At 45.5% G+C, this 22,346-nt stretch overlaps 1 protein-coding gene across 2 annotated transcripts in view; it reads right to left on the bottom strand.

The window, feature by feature from the left end:
• The window catches only part of CTIF (cap binding complex dependent translation initiation factor), a 112,796-nt gene that overhangs the window by 84,739 nt on the left and 5,711 nt on the right, over positions 1–22,346 (bottom strand). For both annotated transcript variants that reach the window (XM_062513461.1, XM_062513462.1), the window contains exons 3-5: positions 10,104–10,177; positions 9,164–9,268; positions 5,253–5,328 (exon numbers count right to left, since the gene is read on the bottom strand). In XM_062513461.1, the coding sequence (XP_062369445.1) occupies positions 5,253–5,328; positions 9,164–9,268; positions 10,104–10,177 (255 nt within the window). The remainder of the gene's footprint in view (positions 1–5,252; positions 5,329–9,163; positions 9,269–10,103; positions 10,178–22,346) is intronic.

Genomic DNA, 22,346 nt, shown 5'->3' with positions numbered 1-22,346 from the left:
TGGTCCAGACCTCTCCAGTGCTCTGGAGATCTCCATGGCCTTGTCTGCCTTCCCTGGCAGTGGTGGCCTTAACCCTGGCATGGGAGTGATGTTGGAGGAGCTACAGATGACTACAGCGGTTTGCTCTCCCTGCCCCAGGTGATGGTCACTGTCAGTTGAGTTAAATGCAACAAAAAGAGGACCACAGAAAGCCCGTGTCTCACTGGAAGCCATGGCAAACCAAAGGCTTTTTACCCAGGAGCAGAGCTCTGACTCCCAGTATGTTGTGACCTATATTCAAGTAAGTCTTGGCTCTTTGACAGGGACTTTCCACAGTGGTTTTAGCTGTTACTGTATTGGAAAGACCCTTGGGATATGGGCTTGTCAGACAAGAAATCTTCCCTGAAGGCAGTGCTGTGCCCACACATTCTGGGCAGACTTCAGCAGGAAGTGGGGGCAGGAAAAAGTAATCCTTCCCTTTTGGGGCTCCTAGGGAGGCACCCCAACCTTCTCCTAAGTGGTGGACATGTAAAGAACATCAGGGTTAACCCCATGAGTGACAGCAGGGACACAGAGCACACACCATATTGACCAGGCCACTTCCAGTGGGAGGAGATGCCAGGCAGAGGGACCAGCCCACCACAGATCCACCAGCACACAACAGTCTGCTTGGAGAGGGCCACATCACTATGGCCAAGACTGTGAAAAAGGAATCTGGGTTACCTGATGTGCTGGGTATAGTGAGAATTGACAAGCTTTGCAGTGTAGAAAAAGCAGGCAAGAGAGGAGTTGGCAAGGTGACAACTCTGTATGGTGAAAGTAAATAACACCACACTACACCACCAAAGACCTGCCTGTGAGCTCCAAAGAGACGTGTTCTCCTGCTACCACCACTGTGGGAGGATAAGTGATCTGTAAGATCCAGCAACAAGCCCTCATATGAGTGCTGGACACCAATCTCCCCTTCTTTCCTGCAGAGTGAATAGCAAATGGGTAGCTCACCCATCATCTATCCTCAACCCTGGACACCTGGGTTGGCTTATCTCTCTTTAAGAACCTTACATATCTGGCCAAATTCACATGTGAACTGGTCCATCTCTGCACCCTACAGAGGTAACAGTGAAAGGACATGGGTACCTCAGATTGAGAATCATCCAGCCCTTCCCAGACCTCTACACTAAGTGCAACAAACCACGTTCCAGTGTGTCCCACCTGGGGTAGGAACCTCAAGTTACCAGCCCGTGCACAGGTCCCACCTTTACTCACACAATCTCCACACTGAACTGCAAGGTCTAACATGAAAATACTTGTCAGTGACAAGGGACCCCAAGGAAAATGGGTAAAGCTGTCTGTTGGTCCCTCAATTCAAGTGGTTTTCCAGCACCAGGAGAAAAGCAGCATAACATCAAAGCTAAAAGAATAACCTGCACTTTGCTTGCTTTTGCTTTTAAACCCAGGCATGTGTAAAAAAAGAAGAGTTTAAATAACGAATCTATTTGCCTAAGCACCTGAACTACAAACTGGATGAACTACAAACCGGATCAGGAATCCTGGTGCTTCTAATCCTGTTTGGACAAAATCAGGAACACAGTGGTGCTAAGAGGAATGTGAACAACTTAGAGAGTCTGCCTTTCTCCTAAGGAGCTACTCCCTTGTTTCTCTTCCAACAAGGAAGCTGGATGACGACTGCGGCCAGAAGAGAAACAAGCGGTTTATTGTAACTGCAAGCATATGACAAAAAGGGTCAAGAATCAGTAAGGAAACGGAAGGAGATGAGCTGAAGGCAGTTAAGATGCCAAACCAAATGATATCAATGCCATCTTCCAAGTTTATCTCACTACAACAATAAAGCCAAATATGCCTTTCAGAAGTGCCACATATTGACCTCCTAAAACACAAGACAAGGAGCAGCTGGGCAGTGAAGGCACATTCCCAGCATTCGAAGGAGGGCAAGCCCATCCTGAAGGCACGAGTCCAGCAAACTCTGCAATACCCAAGTCCAGAAACCACTTGGGACATGTCCCAAAGCTCTCTGCTTGTGTCTAGCATCATTCACAGCACCCTGCATCCCTGTGACATGTAGCCTCCTGCATCCTTTGTGAGTTACAGCAGTTCCACATGAAGGAGTGGGGTAGAACTTGCCCAGAGCAGCTGTGGCTGCCCCATCCCTGGCAGTGTCCAAGGCCAGGCTGGACAGGGCTTGGGGCAACCTGGGATAGTAGAAGGTGTCCCTGCCCATGGCAGGCAGGTTGGAAGAGGATAAGCTTTAAGGTCCCTTCCAATCCTAGCCATTCCATGACCCTGTGATCTTGCAGAACATGACCTCTTGTGTTATTTTCTTCGGTAAGTGTAGATTTTGCCAAGGGCTCGCTTGCCAAGGACTCAGAAAACTAAATCTGGTACCAGAGTACTTGGATGTGATACATCCAAGCCTGAAAGCCTTCCCAAGTGTTTGGCAGAGGGAGCAATAGCAAAAGGCACTGACTCAGCCCTCTGTGTGACGTCTTCATGACACCAAGGTGGTTATGTGGTCTCCTTCAACAAAACAGCTGATGTGAAAATGGAGAGGATAATAAAGATTCTGCACGTGAGCTGCAGCTCCCTGTGCAGCAGATGCTCCCTGGTGTGCAGTAAAAGGCAGATCTTATGAATGGAGAACACTTGCCTTCAAAAGAGTAAGTTTTGGCAGTACTTCAGGTAAATTAGTGCCCAAATCCTACTGCAGACTCTTATCAGTAAGGAGAGATGAAAAGGTTATGGCTCGTTAGTTGAACCAAGGCAATGACCTCATGAACTCCCAGCCATGAAGCTTTCAAAAAGAAAAACCTATTCACCAGTAAAAACAAGCACCTCAGATGGATTTTGAAAGGATGGGGCAAGAGAAAGCTTCAGATTGAGTTGTGGTGAAGGCATTGTGAAGCCTGTGCATGTCCACGAGATGGCAGAGCACACCCATGCTGTGAGAGCAACCCCAACGACTGGGATGCACAAATTCCAAACAAAAGAAGAGGATCTGGGGAAGGGCTGTTTGGGCTTGTTTTGTTTATTTTTCCACCTTTTAATTGCCAAACAGTCATAGGCTTTCCTTGCAATATTTTGTTAAAATACTATTGACACATTCCAGCAGAAAAATTAATGTATAGGAATATTAACACCCAGCTATCCAGAACAGTCTGCTCAACCTACAGACAGAATATTCTGCTTAATTAGGGACATCTCTTCATCTCTCTGTAGATACCAATACTGACCTGGATGTACACTGGAGATTAGTTCTAGATTATGTCCTATGTCTATCACACCTTAACATCAAAGGCACACAAATTTCCAAGCACACTGCAAGCAAGACTCCCTAACTCTCTCAAATGTGGAGCTTTTAATCTTTCCATGGATGCTGAAAAACACCCAGCAGCTAAACATTTCCATCTGAGTCATGCTGGAGGAGGCTTGGACCACCCCAGTTGTGCTGGAGGATGCTTGGACAGGTTCACTCACACTGGAGGATGCTCAGACTACCCCAGTGGGCCTAGAGGATGCTCAGATTGGCCCCTCCATCTCTTCACACCTGCTGTAAGCAACCCATGATGTCTCAAACACAGACAGAACAGAGTTTATATATCACCAACCTGAAAAGCCCCTTCTTCAGGATGCAACATGAACATAACAGCATGGGACAACCCCATGGGGTGAAGGATTTTCATTCCTCAGGCTCATATAATGGAATACCTTCCCTTGTGCCCCCCTCACTGCTCCACAGAGCCATTTAAAACAAGGGATAAAGAGCAGTAAAATCACTGTCAGCACTGCACAGTTGCATTCAAATCCAGTTAACAATGATATGTCAGGATGAAACCAGCTGTCTGCAAGTATTTCACTTGTCCATGTTGAACAAGATAAACCCTCACCCAGTGCCACCTGGGTCCTAGCTCCCACAGACACATATGACTGGCTCAAGGTAAGCACGTCTGCAAATTAATGCAGCACTGCACGAGTCTGCCCTGAGGCACAAACAAAACATCAAATCCAGCATTTTCACTAGGTCTTCCATCTTACAGATGTCACACTAACAATTAAGCCAGATATTAACGTATATATTGGAATTAAATTCATTGTATTCAATGCACTCTTAGGACATGATGAAATGATAACCAAACCAGGAGGACCTGGCTTACTTAACAACTGTTGATTAAAATACCCTTGCAGGTAATGAGCTCTTTGCACCAAAGATGGTTTGATTCTTCATTTCCAATTACTCCCCAGGGGAACTAACCTTATTTTGCAGAATTAATGGGGTTTGTATCAGTTGAACCTGATTTGTTTTCCCTGTGACCTGAAGTCCAGACATACCAAACATGGAAGAGACTGAGCAGGAAGCAGCTGCAGGCAGTGCTTCTCCCTGCCAAAGTCAGCTGCCCATCTCCACTCCTTCATGTATTCAGTGCCAAATAACTCACCCAAAAGAAACAGTAAGGCAGACTGTCACATGATCTGCAGGATGAGCAAAGCTTTTCCCTGCATGATGAGTGAGCAAGAAGCCCGGCGAGCTCTTGGCTTAGCACTGAAAAGGGTAACACTAATACAGCACATGACATTTTCAACCTTGCCTCTGGAAGCAAAAAGGCTTTAGCAAAAACACACTGAGCATCCTCTGAAACTTGCCTAGCTCAGGGTACTCAGATTCTTTGAGGACCAGCGCTCTGTAAAATGGAGAACTGCATGATGCTGACAAATTGACTTATTCAGCCTAACTTCTGAACTGTGGGGTCTCATCCTGATATTCCCCAACATCCATGCATCAGAGCAGAGCTGCCAAAACTGTAAAGAGAGATTTGGGGAAAGAACAGGCTGGAGAAAATGCTCACATGGATTACCACTGCATATAAACTTGGGCATCACCCCAAAGGGGCAATACCTGGGTCAGCACACAGACACTGCTGGCTTCCTGACAGCAATTTATTTTGGAGCTGTCAGGAGGGGTAGATGCTTTTCAGAATCTCCTTTCCTTCAACATACAAGCCCTGTGTACATCCACATATATACAGATATAGGTATATACTGCCCTCAGTGTATCACCTCCCAACGAAGTCTGCATGGTAGCTGCACTTGCCCAGCACTAGCACCTGAAACCACAGGCACAAATCTCCATCCCAACCCAGAAAGGACCACAGCCCAGCAGCTTTCCCACTGCTGAGGAAGGTTTCCTATGGGAAGACAAGACAGGGAAGGCAAAGCTGCTGGTCCCCACCGTGGCAGGGGTAGAAGTCCTCATCACTTACCTGCCACACTGGGAGGACTTTCTCAATGTCGTTCAAGTTGATGCTGTCACCATCCTCATATTTCCCCTTTCCAAGCCTGTGGCAAGAGGAAAACAAAACAGAAGCATGTGAAAACTCACTGGAGACACAGTTAATTTTCTATTAGGGCACAAGGGGAATATCAGTTGTTACTGCAAAGGCCTCTCATAGAAACAAAGAAGCTCTCTCTGGAGCAAGTGTGCTGTGCCTCCAAAACACTCCCACGCAGGCATAAAGCTGTTAATACAAAATTAAATGCATTGCTCAGTCCTCTCCACCTGCACCATCTGCCACATCTTGCAAATATGTTGGTAGTAGCAGCAGTGAGAAAACCAAAGGCAGTCTTGAGCCCAGGGTTACTCGATTTCCAGACCAAGTAAAACTGAAAGCACAGCCCACCTGGACAGCAGAAATGAGAGCACAAAAAGAGTAATGAGAAACGTTTCCTTTGAAGCACTGCTCATTTGCTGGGCTCCACAGGAGCTCCAGCTCTCCTGCTGAGAAAGGTGTTGAAAATCAGCAAACACACACCTCAGACAGGAAGCAGCAATCAATATAAATGTAAACAGACAATCTGAAAGATAAAGAAATTGGGATGAGAAGTCAAGCACTCACACACCATACACAGAACTGGCATCTGAAGGACTTTCTTGGAACAAGAAAGGAAAAAGCCAATCCAAAGATAATTACTAGCTGGATGCAAAGACTTTGTGATCATACAGAAAAAGAAAAACGCGGTCAATAAACATAATCCTTATACATAAATAAATAACAGAGATGATAATTTTTGCTATCAAGAATGATAAAATATTTTTTGTCAGTTAGAAGCAAGATATTGTTAAATAATATACAGTAGTGACTTTGTTAGCAGCAGACCCAGGTAATCAGTGCCTAGAAGTCAGAGAAAAACAGATCTTGGAATCACAGAAAATAGGAGGAAAAAGTTGAGTAAAATGGCATGTGCTAAATTATCAGCCTCAAAAACCAGCAAGCAGAAGGGAAGCAATTTAATTAACCTTAATCAACTTGAGCACCGTGGTTTAGTAAAAGGTGTCTCTGCCAATGGCAGGGGTGTTGGACTAGGTGATCTTGAAGATCCCTTCCAACTCAAACCATTCTGTGATTGTGTATTTATTTGAAATCAAAGTGTTCAGCAACTGACTTTCCATCATAGATGAAATCCTGACTTTGACTTACAAAGGTAAAAATATAGTGGCATATACATACAGAAACACACATCTGAAAAATATTTATACATAAGCATTTATACAGATGAGAAAAATCATGTCACATCTGGGGACAAATAATGCCAGCTGCAGGCGTGGAACACAAATGTATTGTAGAAAAAGGTCGTCTGAAAAGGGTGAGGACCATCCCAGGCTGAATTTCTGATGCTGAACTGTGGCAAAAAGGCAGGGGATGAAGAGGAGACAGGAATTAGGGGGATAAAGGCAGCTTTCCTCTAGACACAGCATGGCTGTGCCCCAGCTACAGGACCAGAGGCAGAGCCAGCCGTCACATTTCAAAGAGGCAGTAGAGAAATTCCTTAGAGTACCTGGAAAACTCAAGTGATACACATGCTTGGGAGACACCTGGAAAGAAGAGAAAATACCAGCTACAAAAGGATGTTTGATCTGGAAGAGTACAAGCAGAGCGAGAACTAGCACTGGAAATTAAAGCCAATGAAAGATGAATTCAGGTCAGAAAAACAGTACAGTTCCCCACTTTTTCTTAACAGCACCACTTCTGATTATTCAACATGCCACCAAACAGCATCTTCCAATGAAAGCAGGTGTCTTCCTGGAGGAAAATGCTTCACCCAACCAAAAGCCACTTGAGGTCACACAACTGGATGCAACTACATGGCCAGCCTTGGGCAACTGATTAGACTAAGGAATAAAATGGTTCTTTTAGTGTTGAAAAGATGCACTGAACAGCATACTCCCTTTTATATTCTTTTCCCCTATTATTTTTTCACTGCACAGCTCGACTGTTAAAAAAAAGCTTCCTCCATTCAAGCAAGAGGGGAAAATGCCTAGCTAGCAGGTGGAGATTCATGGAGGCTCAGCAAGCTGAATCTCAGCACAGATTCACCATGGAGAGTTGATAAATGCACAACACAGCTTTAGAAGTTAAAGAATAAGAACAATTTTGTCTTTCTTTGTGCTTCCTCTGTTCTAGCCAGGTTACTTACATGGCATGCATTTTGGGATGCTCACTATTTTGTGCCAATAGCACCTGCTTAACTCTTCTGTAGATACACTAACTCTTACTCCACTGTTACAGCTGTAATATTTAGGAGTGATTAAATATCTCACCTCCACACTGCCTCCTGTACCTGTTTGCAATGTGGACATTCACAATACAGCAGGAACCAGAGGAAAACCGTAACACCAACTCTATTCCATCCTCTCTGCACACAGCAGGTGTCACTGACACGATCACCTGGCAAATGCCATCAACCATGAAGCATATTGTATCTACTTTTACAGAGGAAGCACATTTTATCTTACATTATAAAGGGCCCCTTCATCTCATTTTTCAAACTTGTCTGAAAAAATGGGATTGAACTTGACTAAGAGACTTTGTGCCTTAGAAATTTAGTGTTACACTGTTACAAATGTTCTGAAAATTGCTCTTTATAGGGCTGCAGTATACCTTTCCTACTGAGCAGAAAAAATCCTACTGCAGATGCTGAGCTTGGGATTTTTCACCTGGCTGGATATTTCTAATTGTTCCTAATCAACTGTTCTACTAACAATTCTAAACTTGTCTTCTAAAAAAGATGTGCAGACCAGGCATATGGCAATGGCCACTACTTGGGCAAAATCAAAGTATCAGCAGAAAAATGTCTCCAAGAGATCTCCATCCCTGCAAACAACATGGCAGTGATGGAATATCAGCTGCACCCCCATCTTTTAGATCTATTCTAACTTTTTCCTTCCTCTATGCTCTGAGTGATAGCATCAGGAAAACCCCATCTGTAGAATCATGGAATTGTTAGGGCTGGAAAAGACCTCTAAGATCACCAAGTCCAAGCATCCCCCTGGCACTGCCAAGGCTACCACTGACCCATGTCCTCAGGTACCACATCCACACTGTTTTTGAATCTCTTCAGGGGATTCCATCCCTGCCCTGGGCAGCTGTGCTAGGGCTGGACAGACCTTTCTGTGAAGAAACTGTTCCTAGCATCCAATCTACACCTCCCCTGATGCAACGTGAAGTCTTTACCTCTTACCCTGCCATTTGTTACAGGTGAAGAGAAGAGCCTGATCCCTGCCTAGCTGCAGGGAGTGATTGTTTCTCCAGCTGCAGAGAACCTGCAGGGAAATGGTGATATCCATCTAAGTAACACTGGCGAGTCAATTGGTGCCAGCACATATTTATTTGGTTTGACCAACCAACAACCAGTAAGGAATCCAGAAATACAAAGGAAGGCTGTGGAGGCTGTCACAACCAAAAGAAGCTGTTGAATGCTTTTACAGTTTTATTAAACACGTTGATGCTCTCTCCTTCCCTGAACTCTTGCTGGGAAGAACAGTCCTGTCTTTCACACATACTGTAAACAGGTCAGCACTAAGCCAGGATCTTCCCTCCAATATCCAGGGATGTTTAAATTTAGAACACTGGGGTCTAGGAGACTTGGATCCAGAGTTATTTAAACACAGATCCATCACGCAATGCAAAAATACAGATAACAACTCTGCTCCAGCCCAGAACTGGATGACAGTGGAGCTAGACAGACTGATCATGGCATTCTCAAATTCTGTAAACAGTCCAGTGCTTCTTCCCATGTCTTCTACCTGAGGAGTGCCACCAAGCCAGAGTTCCTAGAGCAAGTGAGAAGTTAAAGACCTTCCTGGAGAGCACAGTATTGCAGACACAGCACTCACCCTTCTCTGTCTATGTGAGGCAATGGGTGTTTGGAGGTGTTTCGCAGCTTTCTGTGAAACTGGGTGAAATCTAGTTTTTCAGGCTGCAAGTCCCACGTTGCACCACTAGGAGAGAAAAACGGAAAAACAGAGAAAGGAAGTTCCACTACTAATTAAAACACTACTGAGCTGAAGAGCAGAGGGCACATTGGAGCCTGCAGACAATGAAAGCTGGCATTTCTGGGAGCACTATTCCCCACTCCCCGCTGCAGAGCACGTAGATGTGAACCTCCAACCTTCACACTGATGCAACTCTTCTCATTTTTTAATTGTTTTTTAGGTATGCTGAACTCTTGTGGCTTGATCTAAGCCTCTAATTTTGATACAGAAGACACCCTGCAAGATATACCTGCTTCTCAGTACCAAGAGAGTTTCACAACAGGTCCATGAAATGATGTTCTCTCTGGTCTTGCACAATCTGTCTGCTCCAGAGACTCAATACCTGCAGATTATGCATAAAACTGAACCGAAAAAATATTTCACTGCTTCCTCCACACTGAGACAGCAGCTGAAGAGTTCTTCCCAACAGGTAGGGAGCCAAGACATGATGGTACCTCCAACTAATGGGAAAGTAAAAGCCCAGAGAAGCAGCTCAGAGCTGACTCAATTCTTGCCCGTGCTGCTCTGGGGTGACTACGAGTAATTGTATTGGTACTGGTTTCAGGTGTTTGTACTGCAAACCCATCCAGTGGCCTCTCCAAAGCACACAGGATGCTTTAAATAGATTATGCTTGGTGCCACAGGCTAAATGGGGAGGAGGAGGAGCAGTGATGTCAGTACTACCAGGGTACTCTCTGGTTCCTGGGTACCAGCAGGATGGGCACACTGGCGAGGGCTAAAATAAGGCACAGTCCATCTTAAGAGTCCATCTTTCTCTTAAAGCATTTTAAAACCAGCTTACCTGAAGGAGTCAAAGGTGTTGGCAGCCCAGATGTCTGTGCCCAGCATGTCAAGGTTGCTGTCCTTGTTGCCATTCTAGGAGAGATGGAAAGGTGGTTACTTGCTGGGAGGCACATGGAGCTATACTGGCCAGGGCACAGCCTCTCCCACCAGCCACGGAGGAGTCTTGGCTCTGCACAAGAGATCCTGCGCTCCTGTCTGAACCCACGCAATGCAGAGACCCCTCACCTGCTGCAAAAGTGCACAGTGAAGGCAAGGAGTGACAGTTTCAGCCTTGGGGACACAGAGCTGTGCATAACACGGAGCAGACAATGCACAAGCTCAGCTCTGATTCCAGCCCTGTCCTCCTGCCCCATCTCAACAACCATGATCCACCAAGGTCCAGGGGGCAGGCTGAGGATCACAAAATCACAGAATCATTTAGGTTGGAAGACATCCAAGATTGAGTCCAACCTGGGACTGATCCCTCTCTGCCACCCAGCTCAGAGCACTAAGTGCCACATCCTGGCATTCCTTGAACACTTCTAGGGATGCAGACTCCAGCAATGCCCTGGGCAGCCTGCTCCAATGCTCAACAATCCGTTCTGTGACAAAGTTCCTCCTGATGTTCAGCCTGATCCTCCCCTGGCCCAGCCTGAGGCCGTTCCCTCTCCTCCTGTCCCTGGTCCCTGGGATAAGATCCCAAATCCCCCCCAGCTGTCCCCTCCTGTCAGGGAGCTGTGCAGAGCCACAAGGTCCCCCCTGAGCCTCCTTTTCTCCAGGCTCAGCCCCTTTCCCAGCTCCCTCAGCCTCTCCTGGGGCTCCAGCCCCTTCCCCAGCTCCGTTCCCTTCCCTGGACACGCTCCAGCCCCTCGCTGTCTCCCTTGTCCTGAGGGTCCCAGAGCTGTCCCCAGCACTGGAGGTGTCCCAGCAGTGCCAGCACAGGGGACGGGCACTGCCCTGGGGCTGTGTCACACCCTGCCTGGGACAGCCCAGGGGCCACTGGCCTCTTGCCCACCTGGGCACCCTGGGCTCCTGTCCAGCTGCTGGCACCAGCACCACCAGGGCTTTTCTCCATGGGCATTATAAGAAACCTCCAGCCAAGTGTGAAGCACCTTGAATTTTCCTGTGCAGCTGCTTGTGTCAAAATGGACATCCTAAAGCATGAGCATTTAAAGCCAAAACCTCACATGTGCTATTCAAAGCCCTTTCACAGTTATCAGCCCTCACATATCCTCCCTGCACAAAGATGGCTGCCCTCTCCACCCTTTACAAGTGAAGTAAAGCAGGCTGGATTTTGCCATTCAAGACCATTCAGGAAATCAGACTTGACTCAGTCTAGATGGACTGAATGCATTGCACATAGGGAATCCTGTATTAACCAATTTTCCCCATACCATTTCTTATTCAGATTACTCATAATCTTGCACATATTCAGATTATGTAAGCATTTCAGTCCAAATGGTCACACTCTGGCAAAACAGATGCTAAAGAAGGTGGATTCCATCTATTCCCCATCACACAATTTCTGTCATTTTCAAGTATAAATATTAATATTAGCCAAGACATTAGAAACTCATAAAAAATGTGACCATTTCTTAATGAAGTCCCAGAGCTCAATCTGCTCACAACGTGAGCAACACTTTCCCAACCAATGTCAGGGACACATGTCCTCCATGAACAGATGGTTACACTTAGCAGCCATTTCCAGCATAACCAATTTAGACACCAGAAACTCCAAACACAGACACATTACTGCCTTTTAAGTGTCCTCCATGGGGTTTATGGATTATGGTTTTAACTCCTGAGGATCTGCAAGTTGACACTTCTCCACTCAGAAATAAAGTACCAGAAATACATAGTGGCTCCTGTGATAAGTTACAGAAGATGAGATTTTTATTTTAAGCAAATGTAAGCACGTTTTTCTCCTACCAAGGAGAGGAATTAGTTTTTTAAATCCTTACAAGCATCCAAATGCAGTATAATGGAAGCACACATGTGCAGGTTATCATAGCTGTCACACAAAGAAGAGAAACCTCTTCCTGAAGACAAATCCACTGCAGGTCCAAGGCAGCAGCTGGATGCTCTCATCCAAACCTGGTCCTCTTGGAAGATGTCCCCATAACCTCTTGGAGACACTCCAAGCATCAGCCAGACTCCACAAAGGTGGCAGCAGGCCCAGTGATAACACCCTTGTCATTAACTCGTGAGTCACTGTGGCCATTTCAAGACACCCTTTTGGTCTATGACCTGTCTCTAGATCCAGTCTCTGTGTCAGCTCACAGGACAGAGAGCAGTCTTGCAGCCCTGTGCTGCAGGGAGCTTACTAAAATGCTCACAGCGCAGTGCCAAAACCTAATAGTAAGACTTCATAAAGCCAATTCTCAAATCAGGTACAAAAAAGATTAAAAATTGCATGTATTTAAAAAAGCAGTGACTCGCTGACAGTCCCCCCAGGACTGCAATTATAACCATCAGCAATTTTAACATGAAGCTCCCAGTGACCCAACCCTCAGCTTTAGATAATCTTTTTCACTGAGGAGTTAGTACTGCTAAAAATTAATTAATTCACTTGTAATGATAATTGAGAGATGCTTTCAACAGTAACACCAGTACTGAGAGATGAGACATCCAGTAAAGCAGATCCTGCATATAGTGTGGTTTCAATGCACGTCCACAACCTCTGTCCTCCTGCCCCTGTGAGCACAAATGACCTCCATCCACTGCTGCCCAGCCCCTGGAGCTGCCCACACAAACAGGGACAGGCCCACGTGGATTCTGGCTGTTTACCATGCATGCAGCTTCAGCAAATTCCCCACCAAGTCAGCATTTGCATGCACGCAGCAGCTTTCCAAAGCCCAGCTCAGCATCCTACCTCTCGCCTCACTCCCATCCTCCAGAAAACAAATACGAAATCATGCCCTTTTGTTGCACAACTATAATCAGGTTAAATCATCACTGCAACACCAAGTGGCCACCTGGGTCCCTCCTATAAATTCAGGGATTATCCTGTGCCATGGATTACTTAAGCATTTTTCAGTTCTGAGTTTGAGGAGCTTGCCCCACTTTTCCTCTTTCTCAGCTGCCTACAACCCCTGGCTGCACTTTGGTAGAAAATAAAAAAAAGATGAGATAGATACTGAACTGTCTGAAAAGGCTCCAATTCAGGGCTTCCTTGTTGAAAACTGCAGGTTTTTGCATGAAAAATACAGATAAAAATACAGATTTTTTTGAGGAAGACAGTATTACCCTTGCTGAAAGAGGAAAGGATATGTTGAGTCTCATTCCCACCAGGAAGGACCATCACTTTCTAGATACAACCTAGCTCTGTGGGTCCTTTCCCACCACAGCATGGCTCAGAAGGAAAAGCTATTTCCTCAAGATCTTCAGGAGGATGAAAAGCATGAATGGACCAGGACTTTGACCACTGGCTCCAAACCTCAGTCTGCCATCCACTTCTGGCACAACTGGTACTCACGTAAAGGAGATCGACTCCAAGGGAAGACAGGTGGACACAGGCTGACTGAACCTAACACAAATTGTCCCTATTTTGAGTTCAAGGATGGACCTAAAAAGTCAATTCTTACGGTCTTTTGCAGGGTAGGAAGATAACTCCCTATCTAGCCCTGCAGACAGCTCACACAGAAAGCAGATGGACTCAAGGTCACCGCTTAACACCATCTATGTGCTGTTCACTCATCTTTCAACTTCTAATGAAGACCTGCCAGCAAATAATTACAGACATCTCTTGATTTCCAAAACTGAAATACTCCAAGACTTCAAATACAGAAAAGTTGGAGCATCAGATCTCCACGGACCCCTCTAGCAGCTCACAACCCCTGATTTCCTTTGCACCTAACCAGCTGGCTAGGGACTTCTTTCCCAAGCACACCTCAGCGGGTCACACATCATGAGTGAATTAAACAGGTCTTTGAAGTGTCCTTCACAGCTGACATGCACCCACACCTACGTGTGACACGCACCACAAACATGTTGTGAGGGGGACACCTCCAAGAAGCAGCAAGCACAGGACACAGCTTCAGCACGTCACTGCCAGGTATACCTTGGTTGATTGCCTGAACTGGCTGCTTCTCCTGTGGCTGCCAGACCTGGATCCAGAACCCTGCCTGCAGCCTGACCCTGGCCGGGATCCTGTGCTCCCGCTGCTGCTGTGATCCCACTTTTCCTGAAAACAACAAACAGGTTGCTTTAGTCAAGGGCAACTCCACCCCACACACTCCAAAACCACTGACCTGGTGGAACAGCAGAAGTTCAGCTCTCAGGCTACTCGTGCCTGCACCTACAGAACCATGCACAGCATCCTGATTGTGGGGCTTCCTCTGAGTCCTTTAACATATTCTATTTACACACTGCAAAAGGATGACACTGTGAGAGGCTCTGATGAAGGTAAGATTTGGCCCCAGTGCTCTAGTGTATGCTTGGGGAAAAATAATACTTACCTTCTCTATCTTCATGAGGATTAATTACATATATTCATCAACCCCACATCCTCTAAAGCTGCTGAAAGGTATTTGGACGAAATCCTTAACAGGCTTTAACTTTTGGTCAGTCCTGAATTGAGCAGGCAGTTGGACTGGATGATGGTTGGTACCTTCCAATTGAAATATTCCTTTTCCATTTCCATTCCCTTAATTTCCCTCCCAGGCCCAAATAAACTTCTAAGTCTGTTTTCCCACTGCTCAGTCCACTGTTGGAGTCCAGTTATTCACATGGCTGAGGATTCTTGTAGTTCATCAGGAAACACATTACACAAATAACTATTTTTGCCTCTTAAGGAGCTGTGCCTGATGTACTCCTTTGTTCATTCACTTGTTGTGCTGTCAATCAAACTGCAGGTTTCTTGTTCAGCCCTCAAGGCTTAATGACTCATCTGAAAACCAGAATAACTCACCTGACCAGCTCTACCCAAACACCCCACAAGATCCTTGGGGAGAAAGGTGGATATTGTCAAGGTAATTGATCCAAAAGCTTTGTTCAGAGGCTTGGGAAAGGTTTTTGAAGTGACCTAAAATGATTAGACCCCCATGATATCACAAAGTGCGGAATACTGAACTCCTCCAAGTACTCTGAAAATCTGTGAAATACAAAGGGAAGCCTATGTTTTAGGACCGGTGTGAGAGCTGATAACTTCAAGAGGGTTTCTCATGTCTCAGATGTTCTCATGGGGCTACAGAAGTGCCTGAAGGCACTGCCATGGGCAATGGCAAGGGCAAGGCCACTTCAGCCTTCAAAGCCAAAAGGATTCACCACTCAAACTGCTTTTGAACACAACAGCCAAGTCCAGGCCACTAATTTCAGGGCACAGACCAGGTCTCAGCTCCAGCACTGCCACCTGACTTGGATGAGGGAGGAAGACAACTGCACAGCAGAACCTAAACTACCCAAGGTGATGCTACCTGGCCAGCATGAACCTTGACCACACAAATCATGGAAGTGATTCCTTCCAACACAAGGAATTGGAAGCAAAATACTCCAGTGCTGGTTTCTGCATCACTCCAGCTGGACATTCTCCACCCTAAAACCTAGTAAGTTTCAAGCAAGTTCAAATACATTGCGGTATTGACGTCAAAAGAGGTTATCTGGTTTTCAAGTTGTATATAAATGAAATTGGGAAAGTTGTGGTTATTCTCATTGACAGTTAAAGCACCTTCTTCCCTTCTTGTCACACCCTGACTCAAATCTTCCAATGGCTGAGAGATATCAAATGGCATAAAAGGAGTTGTTCAATTGGTGTGAAGGGAAAAAAAACATGGAGGATATCAGGCAGTCCACTCTAATAAGCCCTGGGGAAGAGCTGACCTTGTAGGCATCCTGAGAAATGGGAAATGCTTCCTTTGACATGGGAAAGATGTGTAACAACTGAAAAGGTGGCTGGGAGAAAGGCACCTTCATTGCTCCATGTTTGAAGGATTAATTGTATCCTACATGCTGAACATCTTGTTCACACGCACATCCAAAATTCCTGTGCCAAATGCTGCAGTGGGACCAGGTCAGCACATGCACCCTTTACTTCGAAAGACACACTGAAAATTAAAACTGTTCACTTATATTCAGCAGATCCACCTTTTAGGTGTGTTTTTTCTGCAGACAATCCAATATATTGCAAAGTCCAGAAATGCAGCTGGCCACAATAAAAGCATTGTGAGAAACAAGAATATTGGTATCACTGTTCATCAGTGTCCACCAAGAAAAGCCACCACAGGATACAGCAAAAACCAGTTAGATCACCATCACAGGTGATTTTATAAAACAGCTTGTCTCCTGGCTCTAACTCATGGCCTGGAGATTTCACCCTGTTTACCTTCCTTACCTTTATCAAGCACTGATACTATACTGATATTGAAAACCAAATAGTTTTTAAAATAAAACTGCTACATTAAAAACTGTTGAAATGTCTGCTGAAGATGCAAATTGAGTATGGCCTGAATACACTTGTGTTCAAATTCACCAGCAAAGCCAAGCTTAGTATTACCCCTAAATTTATGACTAATTGCCATAGATGAACAACTCTTTACTGGTACCTTACTGAGGGGGGTTGGAATCTCCAGAATGAAAATACGACCCCCAGAAACAATCCCAGACTTTTCTGGTGGCTTTGTGTCCTGTAATAAAGCTGCTTCATGCTAAAATGGACCCTTCTCTGCAGATCTTCTGTGGGAACTTGGCTGCCCACACCAACCTCATGGGTGATGCTCACGGAGTGGCTGAGAGCTCTCAGGTAATGACTGTTCCTTAAAAAATCATCCAGCAAAATCCTTTCACCGGCATCATTGCAAAGCCCATTAAAACCCATTCCCAGACTCAAGAGAAGCTGGAGTCCAGCAGAAAGCCATGGCTTGGCTCTGGTGAGATGTGGCACTGCTCTTCCTCCACCCATGCAACACCATCTGCATATGTTCCACACACACAGCTCCTGCTAAACAAACCTACTGTGCTGCAGGAACAGAACTGACTGCCAAAAACACTGAAGAAACAGCTGTAATGGCATGAAGCTCTCCACCCCTTGCCTCCTGCTGACCCAGCTCCCCATCATCTGGCCCCGTTACCCTGTCATGCCCTCAAAAAACCAAGGCTATCTCATTCTCTCCCAATTCCCCAAACACACCTTGAACTCTTGGTCACAGATCTAATTCGGGCTCCTCCACTTATATTTGTGGCCTGCACTCTACCAGCAGGAGACAGGACCTCTGAGCCACACTTTGGGACTGGGAGGGAAAACGCCTCCCCTCCAGAGACTAATTCCCAGAAGCTGCTCAAACCCATACCAATCCTTTCTGGCCAAGCTCTGCACCTTCTCAGGAACAGCCAGGCTCATGCACATTACCACTGCCAGCAGCCCTTCTTCAGAAACAAGCTGTCAAATCTAACATTTGCATTTTAATTAGCAATAATCATATGTTTCACTTACACTGCAATTTTCACCTTTGCAGCAAGCTCTTTGAGGCATGAACTAATTAATCCTGCTGCCTTTGCCAGCTCAAGAGTTAATATTTTCTGCTGCTTCAGTGCAAGTTTGAAAATCCTATTTGTAGGAAAAGAAGATAAGTTTCCCCAGTGCAGAAGCCATAAATGGAAACACAGTGATCACCTACGTGGTTGCTCTCAGTGAAGATAAGTATGGGTGAAGTGGGCTGTGCTGGGAGAGATGTAGATCAACCCTGGAAACAGCACAAGTTTTAACTGTCCTGAAGATATTAGTGGACTCTGGATGGGATTCATGTTCAATCATATATGAAAATTTCAATATTCAATGTACAGTATTCCTAGGTGGGCCAGAAGAAAAACAATAGGAAGGTGACAGAGATCTCAGGCCCTCAAAAACCTCTGAGATATCCTCCAGCATAACAAGGGTCTGACATCTGCACCTAGGAGATCCCTAGTTCTTCAAATCGTTCCTCAACTTTGATCTTATTCCTGGTCAGAACAGAAAACAGCTATTGTGTGAAAGGCCCTTTTTGAGGTTTTTCTGCAGTGGAGGTTTTCACACACTCAATTTGTGCTGCTGCCAAACCTTCCTGTTACACAGAATTTTTGCATTGCACTCCAAGTATCTCCCTAGACCTATTCCAGAAGAACAATTTTAATAAGGAAAACCAAAGGCTTAATTATTTTAATAACTCAAAATAGCCCTTTAAAAATAACCCAACAACAAACCAACCATAAGATTACTGTAAATATCTTAATAAATTGTCTAGCTTCTTTCTTCTCAAAGTACTACATAAAGCTGTAAAACATCAGAAACTGTTATAAAAATGTCATGCAGAAACCCCAACCCATCTGACTCTGCTCCTTTCCTTTCCAGGTACACCTTCCCCAGCCCTGTCCAGTCTGAGTAAGGGACACCAAACATCACTTTGAGCTCTTCCTCCACCAGGGAAAGTGAGGTTTTATCTACCTTCTGTCACAATACAGGACCAAAGGACCAGAGGGACTTGAAGTAGGAGGTGAAGCTTACATCTTTCTGGACTACCTGGTAAAGGACCCAGCCTCTGTAGTTGCATTTGTTGGACAACACTGGAAGAACCATGCTAGCCAAGGCTGTGTTAGCCAGCTCGTTTACATACAAGGATGAAGAGAAGGAACGCTGAGGGCTCTCAGATTGGCACTGAGAACTCCAGACATGCTAAAGAAACCCATCAGCAAGGCCCTGTCCCAGTCTCAGAGGAGAACACTAATGTCATCCCTTTCCTACAGCACTGACTGACCTATTCATCCAAACCTGGAATGATGGAGACGTCAAAGGTAAATCAAGTCTCACAAAAATAAGAGTGTGGGAAACTCCACAATGGGAAGACAGGCATCACCTGGTCTTCTCTACCCAGGAGGAAAATGAGGGTGACAAGATGTCCTCCCATATGAGTCACTGGTGACACCTGCCCCCACCCTCAGTAAGCAGCAGCAGTTCTCCAAAGCAGGCAGCAAAGCAGTGAAGCATCTCCGTCCCAGACCTCCTGACACCTGAACAGGTGTCTGCTTCACACCAGGCACTGCTGCTTCATGAGACCAAGCCCGAACAGAAGTCCCAGAGAAAGTTACACCTAAATAGTAGCTAAAGGACTTGATTTCTTTCCCAGCAGTCCTCTCCAACCATAATTGAGCAGGGCTGTATTCACTAAATAAGGAAGTGTCACTCAGCAATTACAGGCAGAAAAGTGACTGGTTTTCTCAGAGCTGCTCTTTGGTCATGGGCAGGTCACCCCACTTTGAGGTTTACTTTCCTCCTTCATCAGGCAAGCATACATCAACATGTATACTCACTGGGAAAGCCAGTGTCCATCTCTTGCTTTCTCTTTCAGAGATACAAAAACAGTGTCTGCAGCATCAGCCAGCACCCACCTGCCCCAACAGATCCTCAGCATGGTGGACAAACTCAGCCAAGTTCAGTTTACAAACTGGCCCTGGGCCAATGAGCCAATGAGATGGAGAACCCCAAACATATTCCCTAAACATGGAACTGTTGAAGCAAGTCCAGAGGAGGCCATAAGGTTGACAGAAGGACTGGAGAACTTCACAACTTCACCCGTGAAGACAAGCTGAGAAAGTTGGGGCTGTTCAGCATGGAGAAGGGAAGGCAGTGTGGAGACCTCACAGCACCTTTCAGTATCTGAAGGGAGCCTAAAGGGAAGCTGGAGAAGGACTCTGCATCAAGAACTATAAAGACAGGACAGGGAATAATGGAAAATTGGAATTTTCTACAAATTGAAAGAGGGGAAATTTAGACTAGATAGGAAGAATGTTGTTACTGTGAGGGTGGTGAGACACTGGTCCAGGCTGCCCAGGGAAGTTGTGGATGCCCCAGCCTTGGCAGTGCTCATAGCACGTAAGGCCCTGAGCAACTTGCTCTAGTGGAAGGTGTCCCGCAGATGGGTGATTTTTAACATCCATTCCACCCCATTAGCATTCCATAATTTCTAAAAGTCCTTCCAGAATCATCCCTCTTGTTTTCTTTCAGATCTGGACCCAAGGATGGGCAACTCAAGTGAGACACAGGCTGTCCACCAGCACAGGGAAAATGAACTCTGAATTTAGTCAAGAGATCCTGCCAGTCCACTGTCTCTCCAGCCCTATCTGGTTAGCCAAGAATTTGGGGCATTACACATTGCCTGCTGATGTCACTGGACTTAAGCCAGCGGGACAATTTCACTGCTAACTTCAGTTATCTGGACCCAGTGACACGGGCCCTGTCCAAGACCATGATCCCTTCCCACCTGCAGCATCCACCAGGGAGGATCTCCTGGTGGTTGATCCCAGGAGGTCAAGCAGTACTGATGCCTCTGGAATTGCAAGAGAAATCTGCAGAGATAATTTGATTTTTCCACTCTCCATTAAAACTAAGCTCCTCTGTGCATTGAAATCTGCTGTTATACAAGAGACAGCCTTCACACATTGCCCCACACCTCCTATTGCCTTTTCTTTGGCAACACAGCAGCTTTTCCAGCCATGACTACAAGGCATGGACGTGGAATGACAAGACCTTAATGCTCATCTCATTCCATCCCCTGCCATGGGCAGGGACACCTTCCACTATCCCAGGCTGCTCCAAGCCCTGTCCAACCTGGCCTGGAACACGTCCAGGGATGGAATGAAAGAAGGTCCTGTTTACTCTCAACAACACGGGTTTTTGCTTGGTGATGATGGGTGACAGCCAGCCACCATGGGGGAAGGGAGGGACTTGGCCAGGAAGGAGGATTTTCAGCTCTTCCAATCCCACTGCCTGGAGAAATGGCACAAACCCGCAGAGTTCTTCTGGTTTTTGTTACTGCCCTTTACATAAGAGGAGCATGGGATGGAGCTCCTGCCAGGCCTCTCATGTACCAACAGCTCTGCTGGCTCCCTCAATGTGCACCATACCAGAATTCTTTTACTTAATGAATTGCTCTCAGAAATATATCAAAGAGCTTCCTACTTGCCACAGCCTCACAAGGGGAATGCAAATAAAGTATTACATAAAAACTTCCCACTGGCTCTTTTTGGGGAAGAAAAATCCAAACATAAAAGGGTTTAAAATTATTCTATTATCTAAACCTTCCACATTTATAAAGGCAGTAAGGTGTTCAAATAATATTTTGCATACCTGGTCTTCACCCCAGAAGCTCACATGTGGTAAGAACTGGCAAACTTCCTGGCAGTTTAGTGGAACATGGCCATGCCATGCAGCAAACAGAGAGATCCCAGTAGGAAACAAGAATTACAGATGAGCTTAATGTAATTGTGAGACCAGAATTTTCTCAGCACCTGAGTTCACAAAATGTATCTCAGGAGATTCCCCCATAAGCAGACCATCTTCTCACAGCCACCCACCCACAGAACTGGAAAGACCAGCAGGTTGCAGGGGGAATTTTCTGTTTTTAAGCCATGACTTTGTATGGGATGCCTATCTGCCAGCCTATGGGAACTGACATCTATCTAAGTCTCACACTGCTAATAAAGGTCTCACCATGTAGTGCAAAAACAGGACAAATGTGGGGATGCTCTTTTCCAGAGACACCCAACAACATCAGAAACCAGCAATTTAGGAATACCCTGGACTGCAGGTTGCATCAAGACACTTTATTTTTACCTTTATATTGTATGTTATTCAGCAACTGCTCACAGCCCCCTACTTGTACAACAACCAGTAAATGCTTATATACACACACACACTAAAAAAATATAAAATCTTTCTTTTGTTTTTCTTAATATTGCTGGATCATACAGCCCAGAATTTCAGAAAAGGCATCAAGTACTCAGGGATTCATAGGGGAATTTTCAGGCACAGGAAAGTCATCTTCTCTCTAGGCTTCCCTATAACCTTTAGGAAGCCAATTACTTCTGAAAAAGCAAGCCTGGACTATGTCTTCTCAGAAAATGAACCACATGCTGAATATATTTCCAGGAATAACCTAGATTTCCATATAAATGCCCTTTCTGATGGCTAGGTTAGAACCACGTCAGGCATACCATGGCCATTGATACATAACCCACATTTTCACATTAGCTGAAGCCAGCAGAAATCTCACATCCAAGTATTTTTCAACTAAGATTGGCAATGCAGAGATCTCAGCTGGAATCACAATAGGAAAACTAGGAATTCCATTTTCTGCCCAAAACCCTCAAATACATAAAAACTGCAACCAAAAAAAAAATCAAAACAAACAACAACAACAACAAAAAATCCCAAACCAAAACCAAAATACCAAAACCAAATGAACCCAAACAAACCCCAAACAAAATAAATAAAAAAACAAACCACCCCCAAAACCCA

Source organism: Cinclus cinclus, chromosome Z (assembly GCF_963662255.1).
Source record: "Cinclus cinclus chromosome Z, bCinCin1.1, whole genome shotgun sequence".
Classification (NCBI taxonomy): domain Eukaryota; kingdom Metazoa; phylum Chordata; class Aves; order Passeriformes; family Cinclidae; genus Cinclus; species Cinclus cinclus.
This window is presented reverse-complemented; position numbering and strand designations above follow the sequence as displayed.